This window comes from Ursus americanus, chromosome 23 (assembly GCF_024610735.1).
Source record: "Ursus americanus isolate L20-20 chromosome 23, mUrsAme1.1.p, whole genome shotgun sequence".
NCBI classification, from domain to species: domain Eukaryota; kingdom Metazoa; phylum Chordata; class Mammalia; order Carnivora; family Ursidae; genus Ursus; species Ursus americanus.
Genome location: NC_142149.1, coordinates 43,620,062 through 43,644,903, shown reverse-complemented (window position 1 = coordinate 43,644,903; position 24,842 = coordinate 43,620,062). Strand labels below are relative to the sequence as shown.

At 51.4% G+C, this 24,842-nt stretch overlaps 2 protein-coding genes across 3 annotated transcripts in view; one reads left to right on the top strand and one right to left on the bottom strand.

Moving 5' to 3' along the window:
- The window catches only part of SMYD4 (SET and MYND domain containing 4), a 48,485-nt gene extending 43,330 nt beyond the window's left edge, over window positions 1–5,155 (top strand). Inside the window, exons 8-11 of the mRNA XM_045773270.2 lie at window positions 1,688–1,820; window positions 2,653–2,769; window positions 2,972–3,095; window positions 4,218–5,155. Of these exons, the coding sequence (XP_045629226.2) occupies window positions 1,688–1,820; window positions 2,653–2,769; window positions 2,972–3,095; window positions 4,218–4,371 (528 nt within the window). The 3' untranslated portion in view covers window positions 4,372–5,155. The remainder of the gene's footprint in view (window positions 1–1,687; window positions 1,821–2,652; window positions 2,770–2,971; window positions 3,096–4,217) is intronic.
- A 1,380-nt stretch (window positions 5,156–6,535) lies between these two features.
- SERPINF1 (serpin family F member 1) lies at window positions 6,536–17,367 on the bottom strand. 2 transcript variants are annotated; one of them, XM_045773504.2, is made up of 8 exons: window positions 17,219–17,367; window positions 13,491–13,581; window positions 11,375–11,573; window positions 10,637–10,792; window positions 10,056–10,259; window positions 8,800–8,942; window positions 7,377–7,587; window positions 6,536–6,923 (listed from the first exon to the last, which is right to left on the bottom strand). In XM_045773504.2, the coding sequence occupies exons 2-8, from the start codon at window positions 13,572–13,574 to the stop codon at window positions 6,664–6,666; spliced, it is 1,257 nt and encodes a 418-aa protein (XP_045629460.2). In that variant the 5' UTR covers window positions 13,575–13,581; window positions 17,219–17,367; the 3' UTR covers window positions 6,536–6,663. The 2 variants fall into 2 exon arrangements, with proteins under 2 accessions (XP_045629460.2, XP_087710802.1); XM_087854676.1 differs by lacking the exon at window positions 17,219–17,367 and adding an exon at window positions 14,873–14,892.
- Between the last annotated feature and the right edge of the window lie 7,475 nt (window positions 17,368–24,842).

Sequence of the window (24,842 nt, the reverse complement as noted above, 5' to 3'; positions counted from 1 at the left end):
GCCTCTGGTCAGGAAGGATAAAGACATGCACTCCTCTAACAGCAGTCTGGGCAAAAATTTTACGGCGTTTCATTGGCCTGATACCCATGGCTGGTGGCAAATCAGACTACCATAGTTTTCCTCCAGCCATTTGGCCCAGGGGAACGGGTCGGATGCGAGCCCCAGGCCCACCCTCTCGGCCACAGGCACTGACGATGGGAGGGTAGGAGAGGATCCTCGGGAGAAATCACATTGCCGTTGCCAATGAGGGTCTAGACAGTGGCATTTAAAAGACAGCAAATGGAGCGCCTGGGTGGCTGTCAGTTAAGGGTCTGACTCTTGATTTCGGCTCGGGTCATGATCTCAGGGTCGTGAGATCGAGCCCCGCATTGGGTTCCGTGCTGGGCATGAAGTCTGCTTAAGATTCTCTCTCTCCGGGGCGCCTGGGTGGCACAGCGGTTAAGCGTCTGCCTTCGGCTCAGGGCGTGATCCTGGAGTTCTGGGATCGAGCCCCACATAAGGCTCTTCCGCTATGAGCCTGCTTCTTCCTCTCCCACTCCCCCTGCTTGTGTTCCCTCTCTCGCTGGCTGTCTCTATCTCTGTCGGATAAATAAATAAAATCTTTAAAAAAAAAAAAAAAAGATTCTCTCTCTCCCTCTCCCTTTGCCCCTCCCCCCTAAAAAATTAAAAATAAAAAAAAAGGAATAAAAATAAAAAACTGCCAAAGTCCACCTCAAGATTTTCTCTTCTGCCAGAGGTTACAGTATTCTTTGGGGAACCATAAGTGTAATGCAGAGCTGTTGTGTTGCAAAGCCGAAGTTATAAATCCGAGGTCATGTGTGGGGAGGCCTCACCTGGTATTGATTTTCTTATGGCTTTGCTTTTTTTTTTTTTAAGATTAATTTTTTTAAATTATTTTAAGATTTTATTTATTTGTCAGAGAGAGAGCACACAAGCAGGGGGAGCGGCAGACAGAGGGAGAAGCAGGCTCCCTGCTGAGCAAGGAGCCTGATGTGGGGCTCATCTCAGGACCCTGGGATCATGGCCTGAGCCGAAGGCGGATGCTTAACTGACTGAGCCACCCAGGTGCCCCTGCTTATTTTAGAGAGAGAGAGAGCACAAGTGGGAGGGGCAGGGGAGAGAGAATCTCCAGCAAACTCTGCACTGAACATGGAGCCCGATGCAGGGCTCGATCCCATGACTCGACGATCAGGACCTGAGCTGAAACTGAGAGTTGGATGCTTAACTGACTGTGCCACCCAGGCGCCCCTGGCTTTTGCTTTTTTTTTAATGGAAGTATGGTTGACACGCAATGTCACATTAATTTCAGGTGCATAACAGAGTGATTCAACAACTCTGTACTCGTGGCTTCTTCATAAGCACTAGAAATATGTCTGTCATCTGAAGTTCTGGATCCAGAGAGACACAGGAGAAGGGTAAAAGAGACAGAGAGACAGAAAGAAACTGTGACCTGTACTAGTTTAATTTTGGTTGTGAAGATTAAATCTCAGGGAGGCATCGCCTACTGCTTTCATTAGAGTTGCTGTTGCCAAACCCAGTCGAGTCAGGCTTTGGTCATGGTGTATTATTAAGGGCATCTCTTTGCCCCATAGGGTCGGAAGCTGTAGAGCGACCCTATAATGTAAAACACATGCGGTGCCGCTAACCGACCGCGGTACAAGAATAAAGACAAAACTGACTTTCACAGGGAGGGGATGTTCTGAGCTGTGGCAGCACGTCCTGTACGGAATCAGTCAGCAGGGAGCACCTCATCTCCCGGTTACAGGACCTTCAGCAGCGGGTTGGGAGCGCCCGGAATCTTCTCAGCAATGGTCAACTAGGTGAGACTGGCTCCCTACTTTGGTCCTCCAGCCCCTCCCTTTTTATTTATTCTGGAATCACCTTGGACTCAAGGCAACGTGGTGATGATTGAAGAATTACATTTAATTATCCCCATGCCAGCCACAAGATGGCTATGCAGGCCAATGAGACCAAGCCCTAACCGGCTGAGCTTGTGTGGTAGCCTTGAAAAGGGCCCGATGATTTAAGCTGTTGTTCTCTGGGGCACCAGAGAGCTAAGTTAAAGTACCCTGTGATGACTGAAGGGTTATCTCTGACACCCATGATCTTTGTGCAGATCCAGAAGTTCGGTGTCATTTATTTTAATTCCAGGGCCTTAATGACCTAATTTCCTAGAGAGATTGCTCTGCTCTCCTCAGAGCCTCATCTCTTCTAGAGAGCCATGGAGCATGTGCCCAGTGGATAGAAGTATCCTGCTGTTTTCAGAGAGACTTGTGGAACTCCACATTATCCTTGCAAACTCTGCCTTAGAACTTGATGTCATAGGAATTTATTTACCCAACTTTGTGAAAGTTGACCTTTAACTTAGATTTCTGAGTCGAGAGAAATGATGATCATAAGTGGAATCTAGGCCACTTGAAGTTGGAAACCCAGCGTCAACACGGGGAGGCCTCAGCTTGCACCTCTTCTGCTGAAAGAGAAACTGTGAGAGAACAACAGCTTTATCGGAACAAACATTGTGGGTCGGTCACAACAAGGAGACAAAGTGGGGTTTCCACATTCAGCCCAGCCAGTATGGAACTTAAGAGCTGGGTTCTCATTTCTAGGACTGGGTTTGTGTAGTGATGAGGCCACCTTCCTTTGCATTGACAGAGCAAGCCATTCAGCTGTTGTTGGCGTACCGACACGATGCTGAGAACTTCCTGTCAGCAGAACACAGCATGGTGGGAGAAATGGAGGATGCCCTGGCCCAGGCCTACGCTGCCTTAGGTATGGCATGTGTCTTCATTTTCTGCTCTGAGGACCACATTTGTCTTTTGCCTTTGGTCATGAGCCCAGACGCATCTGGTTGGTCACCTCTCAGTCTTTCAGCTGAAGCTGTTCTCCCCTTCCACTGAGCTTTCCTCACTCTGAAAACAGTCATCCACAGACTGTGGTTCTTTGTGGAACCAGATTTTCTCTTTCATTGCAGGGGACTGGCAGAAGTCAGCTACGCACCTGCAGAAGAGCCTCCGAGTGGTCGAGGTTCAGCATGGGCCAGCCAGTGTTGAGATGGGCCATGAGCTCTTCAAACTGGCCCAACTCTTTTTCAATGGGTAAGTCTTTCTCTGGCTTCCTAATGCCCTTGAGGCCACACACTGTCTTTTATTAGGCTCTTCTGGGCGTTACTTTTCTCCTATGGTGCTTTTAAGCATGTGGAAACTTCTTTATTTCCCTGTTAGCAGAGATCCTTTCCTTCTGTTTTGCTGACAAACTCAAAGCTTTAGAATTTCCTCCTGAGAGATATGGGGAAAGCTCTTAGCACTGAAGGGACATTCCTAGGGAGAAGTTGCCACGCGACCCCACACCCGCATCCTGGGCAGCTCTCCTCAGCCCTCTGCTTCCTCGCACTTGCCTCACCACCCTCATTCTCAGCACCTTCAACTCCAGGGGCCCTTCCTTCCCCCATCCTGTTCCTTTTAAAGCAGTTGTTTTCAACGAGGAGTAATTTTACCCCCAGGGGATATTTGGCAATGTCTGGAGACATTGTTGGTTGTCATGATTCAGGGTGGAGGCCGGAGATACTATTAAACATCCTGCACTGCACAGGACAGCCCCCCACCGCTAAGAATTATCCAGTCCAAAATATCAATAGCGTCAAGGCAGAGAAACCCTGCTTTGAAGGTTTAAAGGAAAGAACGATAGGGTTGATGTCATCCATTTTTGCAGCTGTGATCATTGGGAGACCCTGTTTCTAGATGGAATACTTCCTTCCAGCCTTGATAAAGCTGCCATTGGTGCAGTTTGGGGCAAGACAATGTTTGAAGCTCGATCCTAAGATTATGAATGATTTGTGGACCTGATATGTAGGACACAGATGTCTCCCATTTGGTCAGAGAGAGAGATCGGGGCTGCAGAGTCAGGTCTGGGGTGGACTTGGTTACCTGAAAGTGAAGACTCCTGAGTAAACCATGGGATAAATCCCAGATTGAACATTTTGAGATTTTCCTGTTTCTCAGACCTTAGAATCTTTATGCTTTTTCTCATAACTCTGCTTTCAAACTCTGCATTACCGTGTGTTTGTGAAAGTCTCTCCCCTACCCTTCTAGACTGTGAGATCCTTGAGGACAAACTGATCTTCGATAACTTTGTATTCTCCACAAGGTGGAAGTAGGCCCTTGACTAATGTCTGCTTGACTGAATGAGTGGCTTCACTGCTTTTACCTCCTTCGGTTCAGGTTTGCAATGGCAGAAGCACTGCACACAGTCCAGAGGGCAGAAAAGGTTCTGATGGTGCACTATGGCCCTTGCAGTGACGAGATCCAGGAGCTACAGAAGATGAAATCTTGTTTAATGGACTCGCCACCCTTCTCACTGGGGCCTTCAGTGTAGGATCCCAAGGTTTTCTTCAGATAGTTACCTACCCTCCTGTAAAAACTCCCAGTTCCCAGAAAAGACTTAAAACTAGTGTCTGGAGAGCCAAAGCCCTTTAAAAGGATTTTAGCTGATCTACAGGCATCTGGATGTTAGCCTGGGGTTTTGGCTAGACTGCCTCTCACTAAATGATGATAGTCTCTTTCCCTAGAACATTCCTGTGGTTTCTAGTAGTAATGAAATGTTATGTACCACCCTAGTGGGAACTTACGCTCTTAGTAGTTGTATTGTAGTTGAAAAATAGTTATAAAGCAAGAAATCACTGAGGCTCCTTACCTCTAGAGACACCATTTCAAATATGGTATATAGCCTTCTCGAATCCTTTGTTAAAACTGGTACAGTGTAAATTGTGACTAGAGAAAATAAGTATGGGGCCACTTTATTGTTGGGCAATCTCTTCCAGGGATGGCAACTCTAAATTTGTCTCTTGCCAGTTTTCCAGTCCTTATTATCTGCCTCTCCTTCTGTACTCTTGGCAGACCTGCTGACCAAACACTAATAGAATCAAGCTTATAGTAATGACATGCGGGTCTCCTTCCTCCTGAAAAGAGACTCCCTTCTGCCAGACCTTCCCAGGCTGGCAAATGAAATACAAACTGTGTAAGTCCTGAGCCATATGAGGGGGACTTCAGAAGATGCGAGAGAACGTAGACAGTGCTGCTTGTGGTTTCAAACTCGAGCAGCAGAAGGGAGGGGTGATAGCTCTTTTCTGCCTGGATGTGTAGAACGATAGTCTAGATTTCCTTCCTGGCCAGAAGGCTGGCAGACTCTGTTCTGTACCCTGGTTGCCGTATCGCCGTCCGTGACCGAGTGGTTCCAATGAGTTAGCGGAAAGGAACGTCAGGCCCACGCTGCTTCTAGAGCTCGCCCTCCCCGGGCAGTCCCCGCTGCTGGCCTCAGCACAGTAATCAGGAAATGAATAGCCTGAAGATGTCTGGCAGTAGCTTTTCAGGAAACCGAGTGTTTAGAACACAGGTTACATTCAAACGTGTGAATGAAGGTCAGGCAGGATCTCATTGATTCCTCTTACTACTAATTCACTGTGGCAAGGCAGTGGCCAGTGAGATTTTTGTTTTCATAGAGAGAAATTTTTCTTCTTGAAAGTGTAGTCCTAAGGACAGTTCTGCATTCTGTTCCAAATACTTGTCATGTTTCGTGTTCCTAAAAAATGGTCCTGTTATACGCTGTAAAATAGGCATGCCCCCTTAAAAAGAATGTGTTTAGAATTTTCACACGTCAGGTCCCATTTTAGGTGCACTTGGGAGCTTTCCTTAAATGCTTTACAAAACATTTCCTTAAGTTACAAATTACCTCTCTTATCTGTCCGTGTGTTATCCTGTGTTGTGACATGATATTAGCTTGACTGGGGGATATCTGTGCTTGCATGAAAAGCTAAAGTTTTGGGGTGCTTGGGTGGCTCTGCCGGTTGGGCGTCTGCCTTCGGCTTAGGTCACGATCCCAGGGTCCTGGGATCAAGCCCCATGTCTGGCTCCCTTCTCGGCTCCCTACTCTGGCTCCCTACTCCCTACTCGGCTTCTCCCTCTCCTTCTGCCTGCCACTCCCCCTGCTTGTGCTCTCTGTCAAATGAATAAGTGAAATCTTAAAATAAATAAATAAATAAGCTAAAATTTGGGGGCACCTGGGTGGTGCAGTCGGTTGAGCAGCCGACTCTTGGTTTCGGCTCAGGACGTGGTCTCAGGATCGTGAGATCAGGCCCCGCGTCAGGCTCCTCACTCAGCATGGAGTCTGCTTGAGATTCTCTCTCCCTCTCCCTCTGCCCCTCACTTGTGCTCTGTCTCTCTCAAATAAAATAAATAAATCTTAAAAAAAAAAAATCAACCTAAGTTTTGATTTATTTAAGAGCATACCCCACCAATTGTGAGGGCAGGAGATACCCTCTTGGGAGCATTAGCAGCCCTAGGACATAAACACTCCCAGAGCAGAGACTCCATGCCTGCATATTACAGTGAAGATAACTAAAAGTTCTTATAAGTGGTGACTTTCTGCAGAGTTTAGAGAGACCCAGGCTATAGCTTAGGACCAGCAAATCACAAAAGGGCTATTTATCTTCATATTAAACTTAACATAGCTCAAAACAGGAGGAGGAACAGGACAACAAAAGTTAAGGATAAAGCACTTTTATTGCAAAGTATACACTGAAACATTGTAGGGCAGCCTTCCTGTAATATGTAATCTGCCATCCCTCAAGGGTTTTGTTCTTCCAGGCTATTTAAACATTAAACTGGAGCGTTAAATGCTCCTGGGGTCCAGAATTTTGCCTATGAAGAGTAGGGCCCCTGTGTCTGTGTCTCTCAGTACAAAGATGAAAGGTTGGTTAAGGTGATAGTCCAGGGGAAAGGTGAGGTGGGCAGGCTGGAGCCCTGGGCTGGGGGTGGTGCCTGCCCCATCCTCGTTCCACTCGAAGCCAGATCGATGTTCCACTTGGGTAAGTTTAATAGGTTTGCCTGTGATCTTGCTAAAGTCTGGCGAATCAAACAAGGATTGCAGTTCTGCAGAAATTGAGAGATTTCCGTTAAAACCCTGCCTTACCCAACACCCCGCAGAAGAATAGAGTCCTGGTTCTTAAATCCTGATTCTCAAGGAGGCAGGCAGGCTGGGAGCAGAACACCCCTTTGGACCCTCGGTGAGGTCTGTAGACCTCTGGGCTCGGTAGGGTTTAAGTGACTTGCCCAAGAGCACACAAGCAAGTGAGGTTAAGATTCGAAACCAGCTCAACAGACCTGTCTTGAGAGGCAGTGTTCTGTTACGAGATGCATGCTTCTGGGACTGAGGAATGTGATAAGAAAGGCAGTTCAGGCTTCCCCTCCAGCACTACTAGAATTAAGGAATCATCCATGATCTCCCCACAAAGCCATAGAGCCCTTGAGTGCTGCTTAGCAAGGCGAAAAGCTCAGAGGCTCACCCCCGCCCACCCCAAGAGCAAAGTGGTCTTGCAGACATACTCATCTCCTGCAGGGACTTAGTGACTTCGCCTTCGTAACTCAGCTTCAGCTTGGGGATGGTCAGGACCGCCTGAATAGTCTTCAGTTCTCGGTCTATGTCGTGAATGAACTCAGAGGTGAGGCTCTCTTCTATCACGGTCAAGTTCTGGGTTACTTTCAGCGGCAGGAAAAAGATGATACTCATGCTGCCGGCCAGGGGCAGCTGGGCAATCTGAAACAACAGGGAGGAAGCACGTGGGCTAGTCCTCTGGAGCCCAAGAGCTGGGGGCTAGACACACGCACGCCAAGCTGCCTTCTCTCTGACGGTGGGTCCCTGGCCGTGCTTTCCCCAGCCCCTAATCTGTTTAAAACTGTCCCTCTTGGCCATTGCCTTCTGGCAGCAAGATGTTTACTGAGGTTCCCTCAAAAAAGTAGGCTGTTGTCTTTTCTTATCTCGGCCTAATGCCAACTGAAGTTAGGTGCTGAAAGAATTTTCTCCTGTGGTTCGGAGGAGCTAGAATTGAATTCCAGGTATTTTCTCCCAAAGATTGTCTGCCAATAGTGACTGATCATGTTATATACAGGGCCCTGGACTAGAAGTGGGGGTGCTGAGCACAGCAACACAGAAGCAGTAATAAGATGGGTCTTTTGGAGCGCCTGGGTGGTTCAGTCGGTTAAGCGTCTGCCTTCGGCTCAGGTCATGATCCCGGGGTCCTAGGATCAAGTCCCGCATCAGGCTCCTTGCTCAGCAGGGAGTCTGCTTCTCCCTCTGCCTGCAGCTTCCCCTGCTCGTACTCTGTCTCACTCATTCTCTCTCTGACAAATAAAATCTTATGAAGAAAAAAACATAAAATGGGTCTTTTGAGCAGAGGTTCTTAACCTTAGGTCCATGAGACAAACAGCCCCAGGAGTCCTAACGGCTCCATATATGGAAATGTTTGCATGTGCATACATGGCATTTCTCTCAACTGTTTTAGGCGTTTTGTCAGAGTTCCAAAGAAAAAGGTTTAAGAACTACTAACTTAGAATTAAAAGAAGTCAGGTATACATGAAAGACTTAGAATGCCAGCAATTTGGAGTGTATGACCTTTTTTTTTAAGTTTGGCTTTGAATTCTAGAAATAAAAGTTCCCCCCAAAGAAAGAAAAGGAGAGGCAGAGGAAGAAGGGGGGAAAAGACAAGAAAACACCAACATGTGAGTTGCCCAGTTTGGGCCCATTTCACATTATCTGTTAATCTTTACAACAAACCCTAAGAGGGTAAGTTTCGACACCCATCCTTCTTCATTTTAAGAACAAAGTCTAATAGAAGCTATTGACTTGCTGAAAGCCACACAGCAGGCAGAATTTAGACAGCTGTCCCATCTCAGAGGTCATCCTATTTCCGCTATGCCATCCTGCCTGTCTCTTGTCCTCCCACCCACCACTCACCCAGCCCCTACAGACCTTGCAGTTGAGATCAGAGTCCAAGCCATAGCGTAAGATAGCCTTAGGGTCTGACATCATGGGGACTCTCACGGTCCTCTCCTCATCCAAGTGGAAATCCTGAAGGGAAGTCTTTCTGGAGTCAAACTTTGTTACCCACTGCCCTGGAATGAAACAAATGGAGTGCCCTGAGCCTTGGGACTGTGTCTTGTGGAAAGCTCCCTGGCTAAAGGAATCGTAGAGGCCCCGACACATCAGGGAACAGCTGTGTCTCAGAATGTGCGGGCTGGACCACCGTATGTCTAGGGCCTGAATACCCTCCAAAAAGAGACTCGGGAGGAAATACTCAGGAGGAATTATTGATCTGACCATCTAGACCATACAAGTTCTGTGATGGCCTCGGAGAAAAGTCAACTGTTGTCTCCTTCTGCAGTGAGGTGTCTGGGGGACAGGTTCAGAGGAGGTCAGAGCTGCAAGGGACCCCAACATCACCCCTCTCACATCTGGTCAAGCCCAGAGGGGCGGAGGCACTGGCTTGTGCTCACACAGTGAGGTGATAACCAAGCTCCCTTCGTTCAAGGTGACCTTTAATGTGCTGGCCTGAGACGGCTTCTCTCACTTTCCAGAGATCAGTGCTTCAAGTAGGGCCTCTCTCAAGGTAAGGGGTCACTGCAGCTACTGCCTGAGAGAAGGTTATGAAGCATTTTAAGGAGAGGTTGCCCCAAATCCCACCCAAGTCTTATGTGAATGGGGCCAGCGTCACACGGCCCGTGCTGTAGTCTTGGGCACGTCACCACAGCAGGACGCTGTTCGAGAACTCACGACCGTTTGTTGAATACTTGTGCCCTGGGCACAGTGCTCCGGTTGTTGTGAAGACAAGGACCATGTAGACAGGCAGCCTCTGAAGTAAGTGTCATCGCATGTTAGAGGTGAGGGAGCGGGCCGAGGACGGCCAGGAAAGGCCCAGCTGGGCTTTGACCCTCATCTGACTCCAGCCCGAATCTCACGGTGCCCACCCCCAAACAGGCACACGAGTGCTAGCACTTTCTTCTCTCTGCTAGGCTCTGTGCTCGGCCTCTTACGCTTTGTGGACACGCACCCCGTGTTTTCCTGGGACTAGATGACAAGCACAGAGCCCTCAGGCAAGCGCCTTTCCCAGGTCATCCTCTGGATTCGCATCTCGGTTCCTGCTGAGCTCCGTCTCTGACGTGCCCCCTTCCCCAGCCCCTCTGCCACCCACCATCCACCCTTGGCCAAAAGAGAAGTGAAGCCCTCACCCCTGAAGTAAGCCACCCCGAGGAGGAGAATGCTGACTTCACTGGGTATTTCCTGGGTGGACCGAGCGATCTTCCCTTTCATCTGGGCCTGCACCCAGTTGTTAGCCTCCTGAAGGTCCAGGCGAGCGTTGCCGGTCAGGATTCTGGGCCGGGTGCCATAGGACTTCTCCAGTGGTGCGACAAAGCTGGATTTTATCCGCAGCTCTGGGAAGAGATGGAGCGGAGGTGAGTGCGCTGCGAGCGCTAACCGCATCCGCTCTCGGGGAGCCGCCAGGCCGAGGTTCTGGTTTACCACTCAGCAGGCCCTGACTTCCCGCCTAGTGACTTCCCGTGACTGCGAGACTCCGTGCCAGCTTCCCCGGGCACTGGGCAGGGAACAACGAATCTCACTCATTGCTGTTTCTCCCCCGGCCCTCCCGCTGTCTCCCTCAGGCTCCTTCCTCTTTCTGATCCTCTCTGAGCTCACGGGGCCCCTTCCTGCCCACCAGCGCCAGGCCCGGCCTGGGCAGACGTGATCTCGTGTTTAGAAAGGAACCCCACACCCCGCCGTGCAGGCATCCTGGGCTAGCAAGGGGACCCACTCTTCTCAAAGATGATCCGGGAGGCACTCTTGAAGTTCTTCTCGGGGGCAGTGACGGAGGCAAGGAGCTCCTTATAGGTGCCGTGGATGTCTGGGTTGGTGATCAGGTCGTAGTAGAGAGCCCGGTGAATGGTGGATTCTGTCCGCTGTTCCGCGCCTGCCAGAGAAACCAGGGCGGGAGCCTTAGTAACCGGCCACCAGGGCCCAGGTCAGGCCAGCTCCTGGGACAGCGCAGGGACACCACGCTCTTAGTCTTCTACTGTTCATACCGGAGACGTTCTAGGTGGGCAAGAAATTCGAAGGCAATGGAAGAAAAACAAGATCTTCCTCAAGGAGGTGAAGGCCATCAGGCCTAGAGAGAGCGACAAGGGCTGGTGGGAGGGTTCAAGCCCCTGTGCTTCTCCTGTCACAGCTCTTACCAGAACGTTTTGGGGCCACCTGTTCATTAGTCTCCCCGGGGACCTCAGCTGCTTGCGGACATTGCACCCCCAGAGCCTAGCCGAGTGGCTGGCACGCAGCAGCTTGTGCGAGCAATGAGTGTTGGAGTCCTCCCGTCAGTAAGTGGTCATGACGTCGTCCCTGAGTCGCAGCGCTCTGCGCCCCACCCCCACACGGAGCCAGGGAGGTGTTGTAGATGCCCGCTCGGGGACCCCGGTGGGGCCGCTCTCTCAGCACCTCTCTGCCTCTCCCTGCGGGGAAGCGTGTCTGCAGAGGCCACAGGCCGCATCCGAGAACTCACCCAGCGACAGCGCGGAGAGAGCGGTGGCCACGCTGAGTGGGGACAGCAACACGTTGGCAGCAGGGCTGAGGCCGGACCTCACGCGGTACAGATCATAGCCAAAGTTGGAGATGGCCGCTGCCAGCTTATTCACAGGGACCTTGAAGAAGGGGTCCTCCTCCTCCACGGGCACGCCTGTGGTGTCGGGAGCTGGGGAGTCCTGGATTTGAGTACAAGCGCCATCAGAGATGAGCTGTGCCTGGAACCCTCGTTGCTTTGAGTGGGATTGTCCTTCTGGCCCCTTAGAGACGTCCTGCCTGAGTACCCTACGTGTAGCCTAATGTTGGAAGGAGGGCGTGCTCCCAGATCATGCCAGAGTTCTCGGCTGGGAACATGCAGCCCCACATGGAAATTAAACACTAGTGACCTGCGAGGCTCAGGCCTGTGAGGTACTTTAAAAGGAGAGGGAGGGAGGGACGCCTGGGTGACTCTGTCAGTTAAATATCTGCCTTTGGCTCAGGTCATGCTCTCAGGGTCCTTGGATCGAGTCCCGCATCGGGCTCCCTGCTCAGCTGGGAGTCTGCTTCTCCCTCTCCCCCTCTCCCTGCTTATGCGCTCTCTCTGACAAATAAATAAATATGATTTTTAAAAAAGAGATAGAAAGAGAAGAGCCCCCTCCCTTCCAAGGAACCCTGCTTTCAGGCCAGAGCAAGCTGCCCATCTGTTCCCCTTGCTTGCTGCTCCCAGGTTTCTACCTGGACCTTCCTATGATCCCCCCACCTAGACCCTGTCTTTTTTTTTTTTTTTTTAGATTTTATTTATTTATTTGACAGAGATAGAGACAGCCAGCAAGAGAGGGAACACAAGCAGGGGGAGTGGGAGAGGAAAAGCAGGCTCCTAGCGGAGGAGCCTGATGTGGGGCTCGATCCCAGAACGCCGGAATCACGCCCTGAGCTGAAGGCAGACGCTTAACCGCTGTGCCACCCAGGCGCCCCTAGACCCTGTCTTTTATGGCCCTGATCACCTAGCGTCTCCTCCACAACTTTCCCTAATCACCCCAATCTGAAGGTAACTTTTGGTTTTCTGAACTTTTTATGGGGTCAGCTACCACTTACTTACTATCCACCACCATGTGCCAGGCTCTCTGCTAGTTATTTTCACTGGAGTTACTTCATTTCTGCTTGTCGATGTATTTGATAGCTCACAGACTGTTCCTTGCAGGCAAGAGCTGAGTCTTTTATATTTCCACCCATCCCCAGTCCCTGCAGAGCAGGTATTCAGTAGGTAAAAAGTAAGTGGCCACAATGGCCCTGCAAGGGTAGTTTTGGGTTTTCTTTAAAGATTTATTTATTTATTTGAGAGAGAGAGAGACAGAGAGAGAAGGCGAGCGCACATGCACACTCGAGCAGGGGAGGAGGCAGAGGGAAAGAACGTTCCAGCAGACTCCCTGCTGAGCAAAGAGCCCAGCCCAGGGCTTGATCTCAGGACCCCAAGATCATGACCTGAGCTGAAGTCAGACGTTTAACCAACTGAGCCCCCCAGGCATCCCAGGATAAGTATTTTTGATCCCATTTTATAGATAAGAAAGAGACTCAGGTCAAAGTGACTTGTCTACGGTCACAAAGCTAGGTGAGAGGTAGAGCCAGAACTCTCGACAAAGTCCGGGGCTCCAGCCAGTGTGCCCGGGCTGTCCTGGCCCCTCACCGTCCCTTAGCGTAAGCGTCTCAGCATCTGCCTTTGCAGTCTGACCGTGCTTCCTCTGGACAGGAAAGAGGCCTTTCCACGCGCTTACATCACCGCTGCCCCCTGGTCTGTATCGGAACAAATATCCGATACCGACCACCACCCAGTCAGCGAGACCCACGAGTAATGCATAGGAATGAGAAAAGGTCTTCGCTGAAAGGGATCACCCTGGGCTTGCTAGACTGCCTTCACTTTTCACCTTCTGGGATCTTCTTTTTGGCTCCTATGTTCTCTGAAAGGCAAGGCAAGGTGTTTTCTGTTTTGCTGAAGGAGAAATCAAGGCCCTATGTACACATAAAGGCCAGAGCCTGGCCCGGAACCTGGGCGTCTGTCCTGTCTCCCATGCTGCCCGCTCCGGAGGGGCTGGGGTTGCCGACGCCCCCCCCGCACTGACCTCCTGTGGGCTGCCGGAGCTGTCCTGGCAGCTGCTGTGCCCGAGGAGGGCTCCGGTCCAGAGCAGCAGTACGAGGGCCTGCATCCTGTGCCTGCAAGAAAGTCAGAGGCCACAAGCTGTGTCCCTCACCCACCACCCCGCTCCGCCAGCTGCCCTGGGCGGGGAGCAAGCGCCTTGCAGGACTAGGCATCTGGCCTCCAACCTCCCCAGGCTGGAAGTGGACCCTCAACCTGACAGTCCCTCCCTCTGAGCACGTCGCCACCCCTCCACCTGCCCCATGGCCTACAGCCCCAGCACGAGCTTGTGCTTTCGTCCCCCTGTGTGTGTCAGGAGACCTTGGGACCTCAAGCTCCAGGGCCAGGGAGAGCCAGCAGTGGGCTCTTCCCTGGAGGCACCCGACCAGCTCATGACATAGGATGTGGGATAATGTCAGAACAAGACAGAATCTAGCTCCCATATGCAGAATTACAGAATACAGAGAACGGAGGCGTCTGGTCCAGTCCTTGCTATCCCCAGCAAGTTGTCAGACTCTGTCCTTGAATTACTCTGGCCTGGAACCTGTGGCTTCATAAGGGACTCGTTCCCTTTGCAGAAAGTTCTCTGTGGAGAGTTCTTACTCTCCTGGTAAGGAGCGCGAGGTCCAGGGTCAGACAGCCTGGGTTCAAATCTCAATTCTAACTCACAGCGCCTTCTCTTGCTAAATGGAAATCAAATAGCTCTTACCTATTGTGGTGAGGATTAACTTAGATGATGTCTCCAAAGAACTGAACCATGCAGAGGCAGATAAGCTTTCCAGCGACCCCAGAGCTAAAAATTCCCTACACCTGGAACCCCAGGGTCCCCCTTCTCTCCTGGGGAGCCAGGTCCTCTTCTCCCCACCAGCTCAAAAATAGCTTTTACACCCTCAGAGCTCTCTCTCTCAGGTTAAACAACGCCAGGTCCCTTCACATCCCAGCAGTGGCCTCCTCCGACCAGCTCTCTCTGGCCCCTGGACCGCAAGGGAAAAGGGAAATCTGGGTCCAGGGCTCTAGGGACGCCACCATCCCTCAGCCTCCTGCACTCGCAGCACCCATGAACTCACCCCTTGGAGTCAGGGTGTGGGGTGGGAGGGGATGAAGGCAGCTGGGGGGGTGGTTTGCAGATAGGATCTTCCAAGGGGCCTTCTGTTTAAAAAGTGGGATAAGGTCTCAGTAACTAGGACCTTTGGTTGGTCCGTGTCCTCCCTCCCATCCATATGACCAGGTCAACAATTTATAATATCTGTCTTGCTGCCCCTCGCCTCCCTCCGCACACACACGCACACAGGCCAAGGATCTCCAGTGTATCCCGCCTCATCCTTTTATATGCCCATAAATACCCTCCCACACATGCCGCACACATACTTTCCTGGCTTCTCAGAACAAGTAGGAAAGTTGGGAGTGCAGTGTGTGATTTTTGGCCAAAGTCCTTAGAATCAAGCCAGATAATCCACCGGACAACACTGTAGAGATGAAAGGCAACAGAAGAGACCACCTCCAGAGTCTGCTCAGTTTACGGCTGGACTGCCCTTGGGAACTGGCCCAGCTTTCTTCCCAAACCCTGATCTGGAGCTTGGTCCCAGAGTGAGCCCCACAGACCCCGAGTGCTCAGCCAGCTGCGCTCCCGCACCGCTGCCCGTGGCGCTCAGGGAGAATCTTCTACTGAGGCACCAGGACAAGCTTTCTGCGGTACCAGATAGAGACCTTGACCACCACACGGACTCAGAGCTGCTCTCTCGCCCTCCGGCCCCACCCCGGAGCTAGCAGGAGTCGTCTTGCCCCAGCCTCAGCAGACGGGTTTATCAGAGACTCAAAATCCCATGAGATTTCTAGGCGGCAAGGCTATAGGCAGAGCCTTTAGCTCTAGCCCCTCTGGCCAAGGTAGGGAGCTGAGAGAGGAGGGACACGAGGGTCAGCCTGGCATCGTGTTTAAGAAAACTAAGTTCACAGTTCAAACGCACCTGAGGGTCAAACCTTCTCCGTAGGGGTCCCTACAGAGTCAGCCCAAGCCCCGGGTTGTGGGATCACCGTCCCCATGTGGCTGGGCTGAGGACTGAAGATAAGGTGAGGGACCCTGGCCACGAAAGCACATGGGTCCCCAGCCTGGCCGGAGCCAGTTGCTGGGACATGTGGTATTCATGGCACCTCTGGAATCCTCCACTTCCCCACCCTGCAGATGAAGGAAGAGGAGAGAGTATGGAGGCCCCCTAAAAGGGCACTGGGAGGGCCGAGAGTCAGAGTCTGCATGGGGTGGGGGGTTCCTCTAAGCCCACTCGATGCTCTGTCCAAGGTGATTGCTCCGAGGCCTGAGGGCAGGCAGCCACAGCCTGGTCAGGGGCACAGGGACACTGATGCCATCCGTCCAAAGGGCAGTATCCAAGCCAGACTCCTGTCCTACCAGGAAGGGGAGGGCACGGGGAGGACGTAGATATTCTCCCTGTTGGGCCAAGGTCAGGCCTTCCTTTCTGCCACATTTACCAAAATCAAGAGACACGAGGAACTGGGATTTTGTGATCTTGCCTTCCAGCTGGGAGGATAAATTTGAGCCAATACATGTGTTTCAGATTAAATCCAGCTGTGAGACAAACACCATCCCTCCTCCGCCTCCTCCTCCCAGCACCACGCAGCCCAAAGCCACATGGCGGCGGACCTCCTGGGCAGTGCAGGGAAGGGCACCGCCCTCTCTCCTGGCTTTGCAAGGGAGCTTCCAAGGGGTCCCCTCCAGGCCCACTCCACCCGCGGTGACCCTGCCAGTCCCCAGGCAGCGTTCCTTCTCAAGTCTTGGAACCTGAGTGAGTCAGGCCGGAGCACCCATGAGTTTCAGCTCCGCACACCCCGGGAGGACCGGCCCTAGAAGTAGAACCCCTCCCTCCCTCAGCCTGGGGGCTGAACTCCTGGTGGACAGGCATGGTCCAGACAGTGATGGGGTTTCTGGGAAGCCGGCGGCTTTTCCTGGGCCCAGACCCTCTTCCTTGCTGTGGCTTAGCCCTGGGAGCAGGAAGGATGCGGGCAGCCGTCCTCTCCAGCATGGGCTGCAGGCCCCCAAACCCCATACACTGGCTGGACTAAATAGTGGTCATCGTTTGCGAGAGGCCAAAGCCCCATGGGTCTCCCAGCATTCACTGGCAACTAATTTGGCCAAAGAGAAGGAAGGGGTGGGTGCTGGATCGAAGGACCCAGCTGTCCTCCCTCCCAGTCTTCTTCAGGCTCAACAGGCTGGTGGCTTGGCTTGGAAAGCAGCACCAATTGCTTTTGAAAAACCAGCAGGCAGCTGAGCCCAAGCCAAGGCTGGACTGCAGGCTGCTGCCTCCTGATTGCCCCAGGGAAGCCCAGCTAGGGGACAGCCTCCTGCCCTCAGGCGGCCGGGGCTGCAGAGCCACTTCGAGGTGCTGTTCAGACGTGGCCCAGCAGCTGCGCCCGCTGCTCCTTCCCACCACCGCCCTCCTTATGGCTACCCACCCACTTCATTCAAAAGTCTTCCCAGCCCCTTCTTCTAGTGGTGCAGTGGGGTTTGGGTATAACCAGGCCCTGGCCTTCTGAGCCCCAACTCCCTCTGCCCTCTCTCATCCTCTCACCCCGGTGCCCAAGCAGCAGGAGCCACTGTTCCCCCACCTCCTCTCCCTTGTACCCTCTCTGCTGCTCCCTGGAGTGCGGCTGCCTCTCCCCAGCGCCCCCAGCCCAAGGGAGGCAGCAGACAGGTTGCTGCTTTACCTGTAGGGGTGCCCCAGCTTCGGCCAGCCTAGGTCTGCACACTGAGGGGCTCCTGCAAGCACCAGAGCTTTTGCCTGCCTCCCAGCCCAGAGCCCAACAAGCTTCGGATTACAGCTGCTCCTTTCTTAAAGCGACCTGCACTCAATTCGGATTCTGTGATTGCATCATGGCCTGATGTTAACTTTAACCCACTGCTGCCCTTCCACCCCCAGTACACACGTCCACACAGCCGGCTCCCCCACCAGACCTCCGTTCTGGGCCCTGGCCTTCGTCCTGCCAGCAGTCCCACCCCCAGAGGGCACGCTGGCCCACATGGGTGGGAGACAGGGCTGAGGAAGAGTCTTCTGGAGGAAGCCTGGAAGGCAGGCCAGACCAGAGCAAACCCCGCTCCAGTGCTGGGACTCTAGATTTTTCCCGGTCCTTGGCTCTGGCACTAACTGGGATTTGGGGAAGACAACTCTCCCAGGTTTCCTTGGCTGAAAAATGAAGAGATGGAACTGGGATGTCTATTTGCTTTATCAGCCCTGAAATTCTGTGATTTCTGAAGATCAGAGAGGGCAGTGGAAAAAATATCTGACCAGAGGAAGAACTGAGCTGTGCTGTAACCATTGGTCCTGAGGGGAGGCCGAGTGTGTGCCTGGCACCGCCTAGGCACAGTAGAGGTCACCTAGACAGGACAACACCTAGGCCCTGCTCACCTGGACTGCTTAGGACCTTGCAGTGTGGTTGTGAATCTGAAATACTGACGCGGGAGGGGCGCCTAGGTAGCTGAGTTGGAGCGAAGGGTCTGCCTTCGGCTCAGGTAACATCTCAGGGTCCTGGGATGGCTCCCTGCTCAGTGGGGAGTCTGCTTCTCTTCCTACCTCTCCTTTCCCCCTGCTCATGTGCGTGCTCTTGCTCTCGCGCGCTCTCTCTCTAATAAATAAATAAATAATCTTATAAAAAATAAAATACTGACGTGGGAAATAAGTAGACAATGGAACAAAATGCCTCTAGGCATGTATGAGTGCTGGCCGAAAGCCCAGTGGTCATTTAGAGGAGAGCTCAGAGAAGGGATGGAGAGTGCTCTGGGATATTTAGCTGAAGGAAGAGAAAATTTAGGGAAACATCACCTCATGTGAGTCTCCAGGGAGAAGAGCTAGAGCCCCTGGGTAGAACTTTCCAGTGGGCAAGGTTCAGCTTTGAGTAAGAAAAAATGTATCAACAGTCAGAGTTCAATCCTTTCTCCAAAAAATGGAGCACCTCTCTGGAAGGCACTGGCTAGGTATGTGGAGGAGGAGGAAGATAGAGATGAATAAGACTCCGTGCCACACTCCAGAAATGAACTGGCTCATAACAGAGGCTGCTGTGAGAACAGATCGTTCCGCTATAAAGAGACAATCTATGCTAGCAGTCTCTACAGCCAATACAATACAATAGCCACTAGCCATGTGGCCACAGAGCCCTTGCAACGTGGCTAGTCTGAGCTGCTGTAAGTGTAAAATACACACCAGACTTTGGATATTTAGTATGAAAAAAATAATGTAAAGTATCTCAATGATTTTAATGCTGATTATATTGGGTTAAATGAAATCGATTATTAAAATTGATTTCACCTATTTCTTTTTTAATGTGACTACTAGAAGATCTAAAATCACATATGTAGTTTGCATTGGATTTCTATTTGGACAGCGTCGTTCTGTAGGGTATTGTGGCAATGTGGTCGGAATATATGAACCTAAGCTCTATCTTGAAGGATGAATAAGAATGGGCTAAGCATAGAAAGGCAGGAAGGGCATAACTATCCATGTGGACAAGTTAAAATTGGATCCCTATCTCACACCATACACAAAAAGTAGCTCTAGCTACGTTAGGGATTAAACATGAACAGCAATTTCTGTTTTTGCAGAACTGTTCTTTTTTTTTTTTAATGTTTTATTTATTTATTTGTTTGTTTATTTGAGAGAGAGAGAGAGAGAGCACGAGCAGGGTGAGAGGCACAGGGAGAAGCAGGCTCCCTGCCGAGCTGGGAGCCTGACGCGGGCCTCAATCCCAGGACCCTGGGATCATGACCTGAGCTGAAGGCAGGTGCTTAACCGACTGAGCCACCCAGGTGCCTTGCAGAAGCTTTCTTAATGACTTTCTATTCAAGCTGTTTAAGAATAGACATTTTGATTAAAAAAAAAAGAATAGGCATTTTGTTCACGTGGTTCGAAACTCAAAAGCAACAAGAGGTAAACAGTGAAAAACCTTCTTTTTGCTGTTTCTGTGATCTCCAGTCACCTGATTGCACTCTCCGGAGACCTCCGATGTTAATCTCTTTGCTATGTATTCTTTCAGAAATATTTTTAATGCTTTAAAAAGCAAATACAAACACACATACACAACAGGAAAAACTATAAATGTTTTAGAAAAAAGTATAGATGGATCCCTTTGTGATCTCTAGGTAGAAAGAATTTTTTTTCTTAGGGGATCCTGGGTGGCTCAGTCTGTTGAGCGTCCAACTCTTTTTTTTTTTTTTAAGATTTTATTTATTGGGGCGCCTGGGTGGCACAGCGGTTAAGCGTTTGCCTTCAGCTCAGGGCGTGATCCTGGCGTTCTGGGATCGGGCCCCACATCAGGCTCCTCCACTGTGAGCCTGCTTCTTCCTCTCCCACTCCCCTGCTTGTGTTCCTTCTCTCGCTGGCTATCTCTAACTCTGTCAAATAAATAAATAAAATCTTTAAAAAAAAAAAAAGATTTTATTTATTAATTTGACACAGAGAGACAGCCAGCGAGAGAGGGAACACAAGCAGGGGGAGTGTGAGAAGAAGAAGCAGGCTCATAGCGGAGGAGCCTGATGTGGGGCTCGATCCCAGAATGCTGGGATCACGCCCTGAGCCGAAGGCAGACGCTTAACGACTGTGCCACCCAGGCGCCCCGAGCGTCCAACTCTTGATCTCAGCTCAGATCTTCACTTGTTCCTAGCCAAAAGGCCGAGAAGCGATTCAGCTCAGATCTTGATCTCAGGGTCATAAGTTCAAGCCCCACGTCAGCCTCACGTCAAGCCCCACGTCAAGCCTTACATCAAGCCCCAGGTCAAGCCCCACGTTGGGCTCCACAATGGGGGTGGAGCCTTCTTTAAAGAAAAAGATTGTTTTTATTTTTTTATTTTATTTATTTATTTGACAGAGATAGAGACAGCCAGCGAGAGAGGGAACACAGCAGGGGGAGTGGGAGAGGAAGAAGCAGGCTCATAGCGGAGGAGCCTGATGTGGGGCTCGATCCCATAACGCTGGGATCACGGCCTGAGCGGAAGGCAGACGCTTAACGACTGAGCCACCCAGGCGCCCCAAAGAAAAAGATTGTTTTTAGACAAGACACCAAAAGAAGCACAAAAGATTGATAAAATTTTTTAAAGATTTTATTTATTTATTTATTTGAGAGGGAGAAAGAGAGAGAGAGCACAAGAGCAGGGAGAGGGAGAAGCAGACTCCCCGCTGAGCAGGGAGCCTGCCCGGGGGCTCAATCCTGGAACTCTGAGATCACGACCTGAGCCAAAGGCAGACGCTCAACCAACTGAGCCACCCAAAAGATCGATGAATTTGACACTAAAGTTAAAAATTTATTTTCAGGAAGAGATACCATAAAACGAAATGAAAACAAAAGCCTCCCACTGGGAGAAAATAGTTGTTACACACGTAACTGACAAAAATGATTATGAACGGTAACATAGAAAGAACTATGAATTAACACAAAAAGTAACAATTCAACAGAAACGTAGACCCAGGTGATACACAGGAGAAGAATCCTAAGTGGCCAATAAACTTCTGAAAAAGGTGTTTCATCCTCTCCAGCAATCAGGGGAATGCAAATCAAAACCATAATTTGACGAGCGTATTTCACACTCATCAGATATGCAAAATTTACACATCTGACACGACCAAGTGTTGGTGAGGATGTGGACAACCAGGACCTCTTCCGCCCCGCTGGTGAGAATGGGAGAATGTAAACTGACAAAACCACTTTGAAGAAGAATCTGGCAGCAAATGGCAAAGGTGTGCATAAGCATATATGGCAGCCCTTACGGTTAAAGATGGGTAAATCGAAACCCACAACTCAGCACTTCCACTCCTAAGCATGTGCGCTGGAAAAACTCCGCATATGTGCACAGAGTCTGCATGTACAGGAAGGTTATCGCAGCACTGTTTGTGGTGGCAACAAAAAAAATGGAAGCTGCTTGCATGTCCATCAATAGCTGAGTGGATGGAGGTGGAGAAGTCTTGCAGCCCTGAGAAATCATGAAGGGAAGATCTGGCCGCTGAGCAACGGCGTTTTGCAATTCATTACACCTTTTCGTGTGCCCCAATTATTTCATGGGAACTTACAAAGAAAGAGTCATCTTTCCTCCTCCGATTGCCGTGAAAGATGTCCCGCTCCTGCCAAAGGAGGGGGCCTCCACTGTGTTTTCCATGGGCTCTGCTCCTGCAGGTAGCCCTCTCCTGCCTAATCCACGTATCTCTGAGGGTCATCCCACAGCCTTCAAGCATTCTCTGTCACTCCCCTCTTCAGTGACGTTTCCTCTATGCCACATCCCCTACGGCTCCTGCCCATCCCTCCCTTCTCCCTCACAGCCACGAGGGAAAGAGCTCTTTATTCTTGTGTCTGTACTGTCTTAGCGCCAGTCCCTCCTCAGCTTCACTGCTACTGCTGTGCCCATCTCACCTTCAAAACAGCTGTCGCCAAGTTCGTGGGTGACCTTCTTCTTGACCATCGAAAGGACATTTCTTCTCTGGACAGCAGGCAGGAGAGCAGACTGTTCCTCCTTCTCGAAACTCTGGCTCTCCACGCACTTCTATTCCCCGCTCCCCCACCCCACCTCCCATGCCATGTCTTTTCTGTCTCCTTTGCTCACTTGATCCTGGGACCGCTTTTCCCCTCCATCTACATCTCCTCTTAGGTTACTTCCACCAGGGACACCTGGGTGGCTCAGTCGATTAAGCATCTGCCTTCCACTCAGGTCATGATCCTGGGGTCGAGCCCCAAATTGGGCTCCTTGCTCAACGGGGAGCCTGCTTTTCCCTCTGCCTGCCACTACCCCTGCTTGTGCTCTCTCACTCTCTCTCTCCGACAAAAAAAAAAAAAAAAAAAAAAAAAGTTACTTCCACTAGTTCCATGGCTTTAAATGCATCTGTATGCTCCCACATACACACTTCCAGGCCTGACCAAGATATCCAATAGCCTATTTGACAAATCCATATGGATGCCCTGTAGGTGAGATGAACATATAATTTATCGTCCAAACACTCCTCAGAGCAGAAGTAGAACCACAGACATAACTTGAACTGTCCCAGGTAGGCTACATTAGTCCTCATTAGTGTGGCATTTCAATCATGACGTGTTCCAAATAGAAATCTCCAAGCAGTGCCCAGATCTGTCCCTCACTCTGATTCCCATCTCAGTGAAACCCATTTTCACAAAATAAAAATCCAGGAATCTAAACCATGAACCCCACCATCCTTGAGGCTTTCCTTTCCCTCACATCCCGTGCAATCTAAGCACAAATTCTATAGCGCTACCTGCAAAAGATTTCTGCATGCTGACCCCTTTGCTCCATTTCCACAGCTGACACCCTGGGCCATGCCACCTGTCTCTTGCCTGTTAGCCCACGTCAGCCTCTCTGCATTCTGTTCTCCACACAGCAGCCAAGTGAGCCTTCTAGGGCTTACATCAGACCATGGCAGCCCTCAATTAAAAGCTTTCCACAGTGAATGGATTATTGCCATCCGCAACCCAGATGAGTGTCACAAACATGAGTTTGAACAAAAGAAGCCAGACCCAAGAGCAGACTGTATGATTCCTTTACGTGGAGTTCAGAACCAGGAAAGAGTAATCTGGTATTAGAAGTCGGGAGAGTGAGGGTGGCTGGGTGGCTCAGTCGTTGAGCATCTGCCTTCGGCTCAGGGCGTGATCCCGGCGTTATGGAATCGAGCCCCACATCAGGCTCCTCCGCTGGGAGCGTGCTTCTTCCTCTCCCACTCCCCCTGCTTGTGTTTCCTCTCTCGCTGGCTGTCTCTATCTCTGTCAAATAAATAAATAAAATCTTAAAAAAAAAAAAAAGAAGTCAGGAGAGTGAGGGTGGCTGGGTGGCTCAGTTGGTTAAGCATCTGCCTTCGGCTCAGGTCATAATCCCGGCGTCCTGGGATTGAGTCCCACATCGGGCTCCCTGCTCAGTGGGGAGCCTGCTTCTCCCTCTCCCTCTGCCCCTCCCCCTGCTTGTGCTCTCTCTCTCTCTCTCAAAAAAATAAATAAATAAAGTCTTTAAAAAAAAACAGAAGTCAGGAGAGTGAGTACTGTTTCCTGATGTGGGTGCTAGTTGTAGAGGGGTATTTGGTTCATGAGAAAATTCATGAAGCTTATGTACAATTCTGACTTGTGTACTTTGCCTACTACATTTCAGTAGGAAACACTAACTTGTTTCTTGTCTAGACCACTCTATAGCTAGATTTAGGTCGGGGGTTAGGGGAGGGATCTCGTCTGCTTGCTCACTGCCGCATCCCCAGAGCCTGACACACTGCAGGACACATGGACTCTGATAAGGCCTTGCAGGGAAATGCAGGGAAGATAGCCCGACCGGCAGCAGGGAGAACCTAGGAGGCAAGGGCAGTGACCCTTGGGCGTGACAACTAGATCCATGGCTTACATCCAGAATGGAGAGGAGGAGAGAGCTGAGAAAGATTTTGCAGGTAAAATTAAGTTGGTGGCTTGCTGATTTAACTTTCCAATTACTTCTTCCTCCTAAGATAAAAGCAACAGTCTTCACAGTGGCCCTAAAGCCCCACATGCTCCCCTCTGACTCCTTCCTACCCCTCCACTCCAGCCCCGCGGATCTCCCGCTCATCTGGAACCTTCCGAGCATGCTCCCGCCCAGGAACTCTGCCCTTGCTACTCCGCTGCCCCGGAAGCTCTTCCCCAAGATGGTCCACGGCGCCTGGCCTCACCCGCTTCAAGTCTCTGCTCCCACACCCCGTTCTCAGGGAGGCCCTCCTGCCTCACTTCGCACCACGGCGCTTCCCGCCCTCTGCCTTAGCGTCGGCTTCCCGGTGCTGTGTGCTCCCTGTGGCCCCGCACTGCCGTTCTAGGAAGCGAGAGTCCCCCGGCCCTGGCTCTGGACCGCTGCCCTGCAGGACCTCGGGGGCTGCAGCCAAGGGCCCACCCACACGAACACCGGGCCGCCCCCAGCCCGGGCTGAGGTGCGCCCACCCCCTCCCCAGTGCTCAGGTGCTGACAGCCTCCGGCTGGAGCCGCTGCTCCCGGCGGCCTGTCCCCGGCGGGCGGGCGCCTGCCCCTGGCAGAAGGACCGGCATGTAATTAGAAACTCCACAAGCTCCCTAATTGCCAGGTTTCTCCCAATCTGGGAGGCCAGCGCTATTCTGAGCCGCCCTTGTTGCTGGCTGCCTGAGGCCTCCAGAGAGGAGCCGACGGAGAGCAGAGCCAGGCTGGCGTGGAGGTGGCCCTGGAGAGGGCTGGCGAGGTCAGAGGGGACTGTGCCGAGACGGGCTGGCGAGTGGCCGAGAACAGACGTGGCAGAGACTGGCTGCCTGCTCTCTGGGCCCAGCGTGCTGCTCTGCAGCCTGTGGGCTCCTCCCGCCTTCCTTAGGGGGGC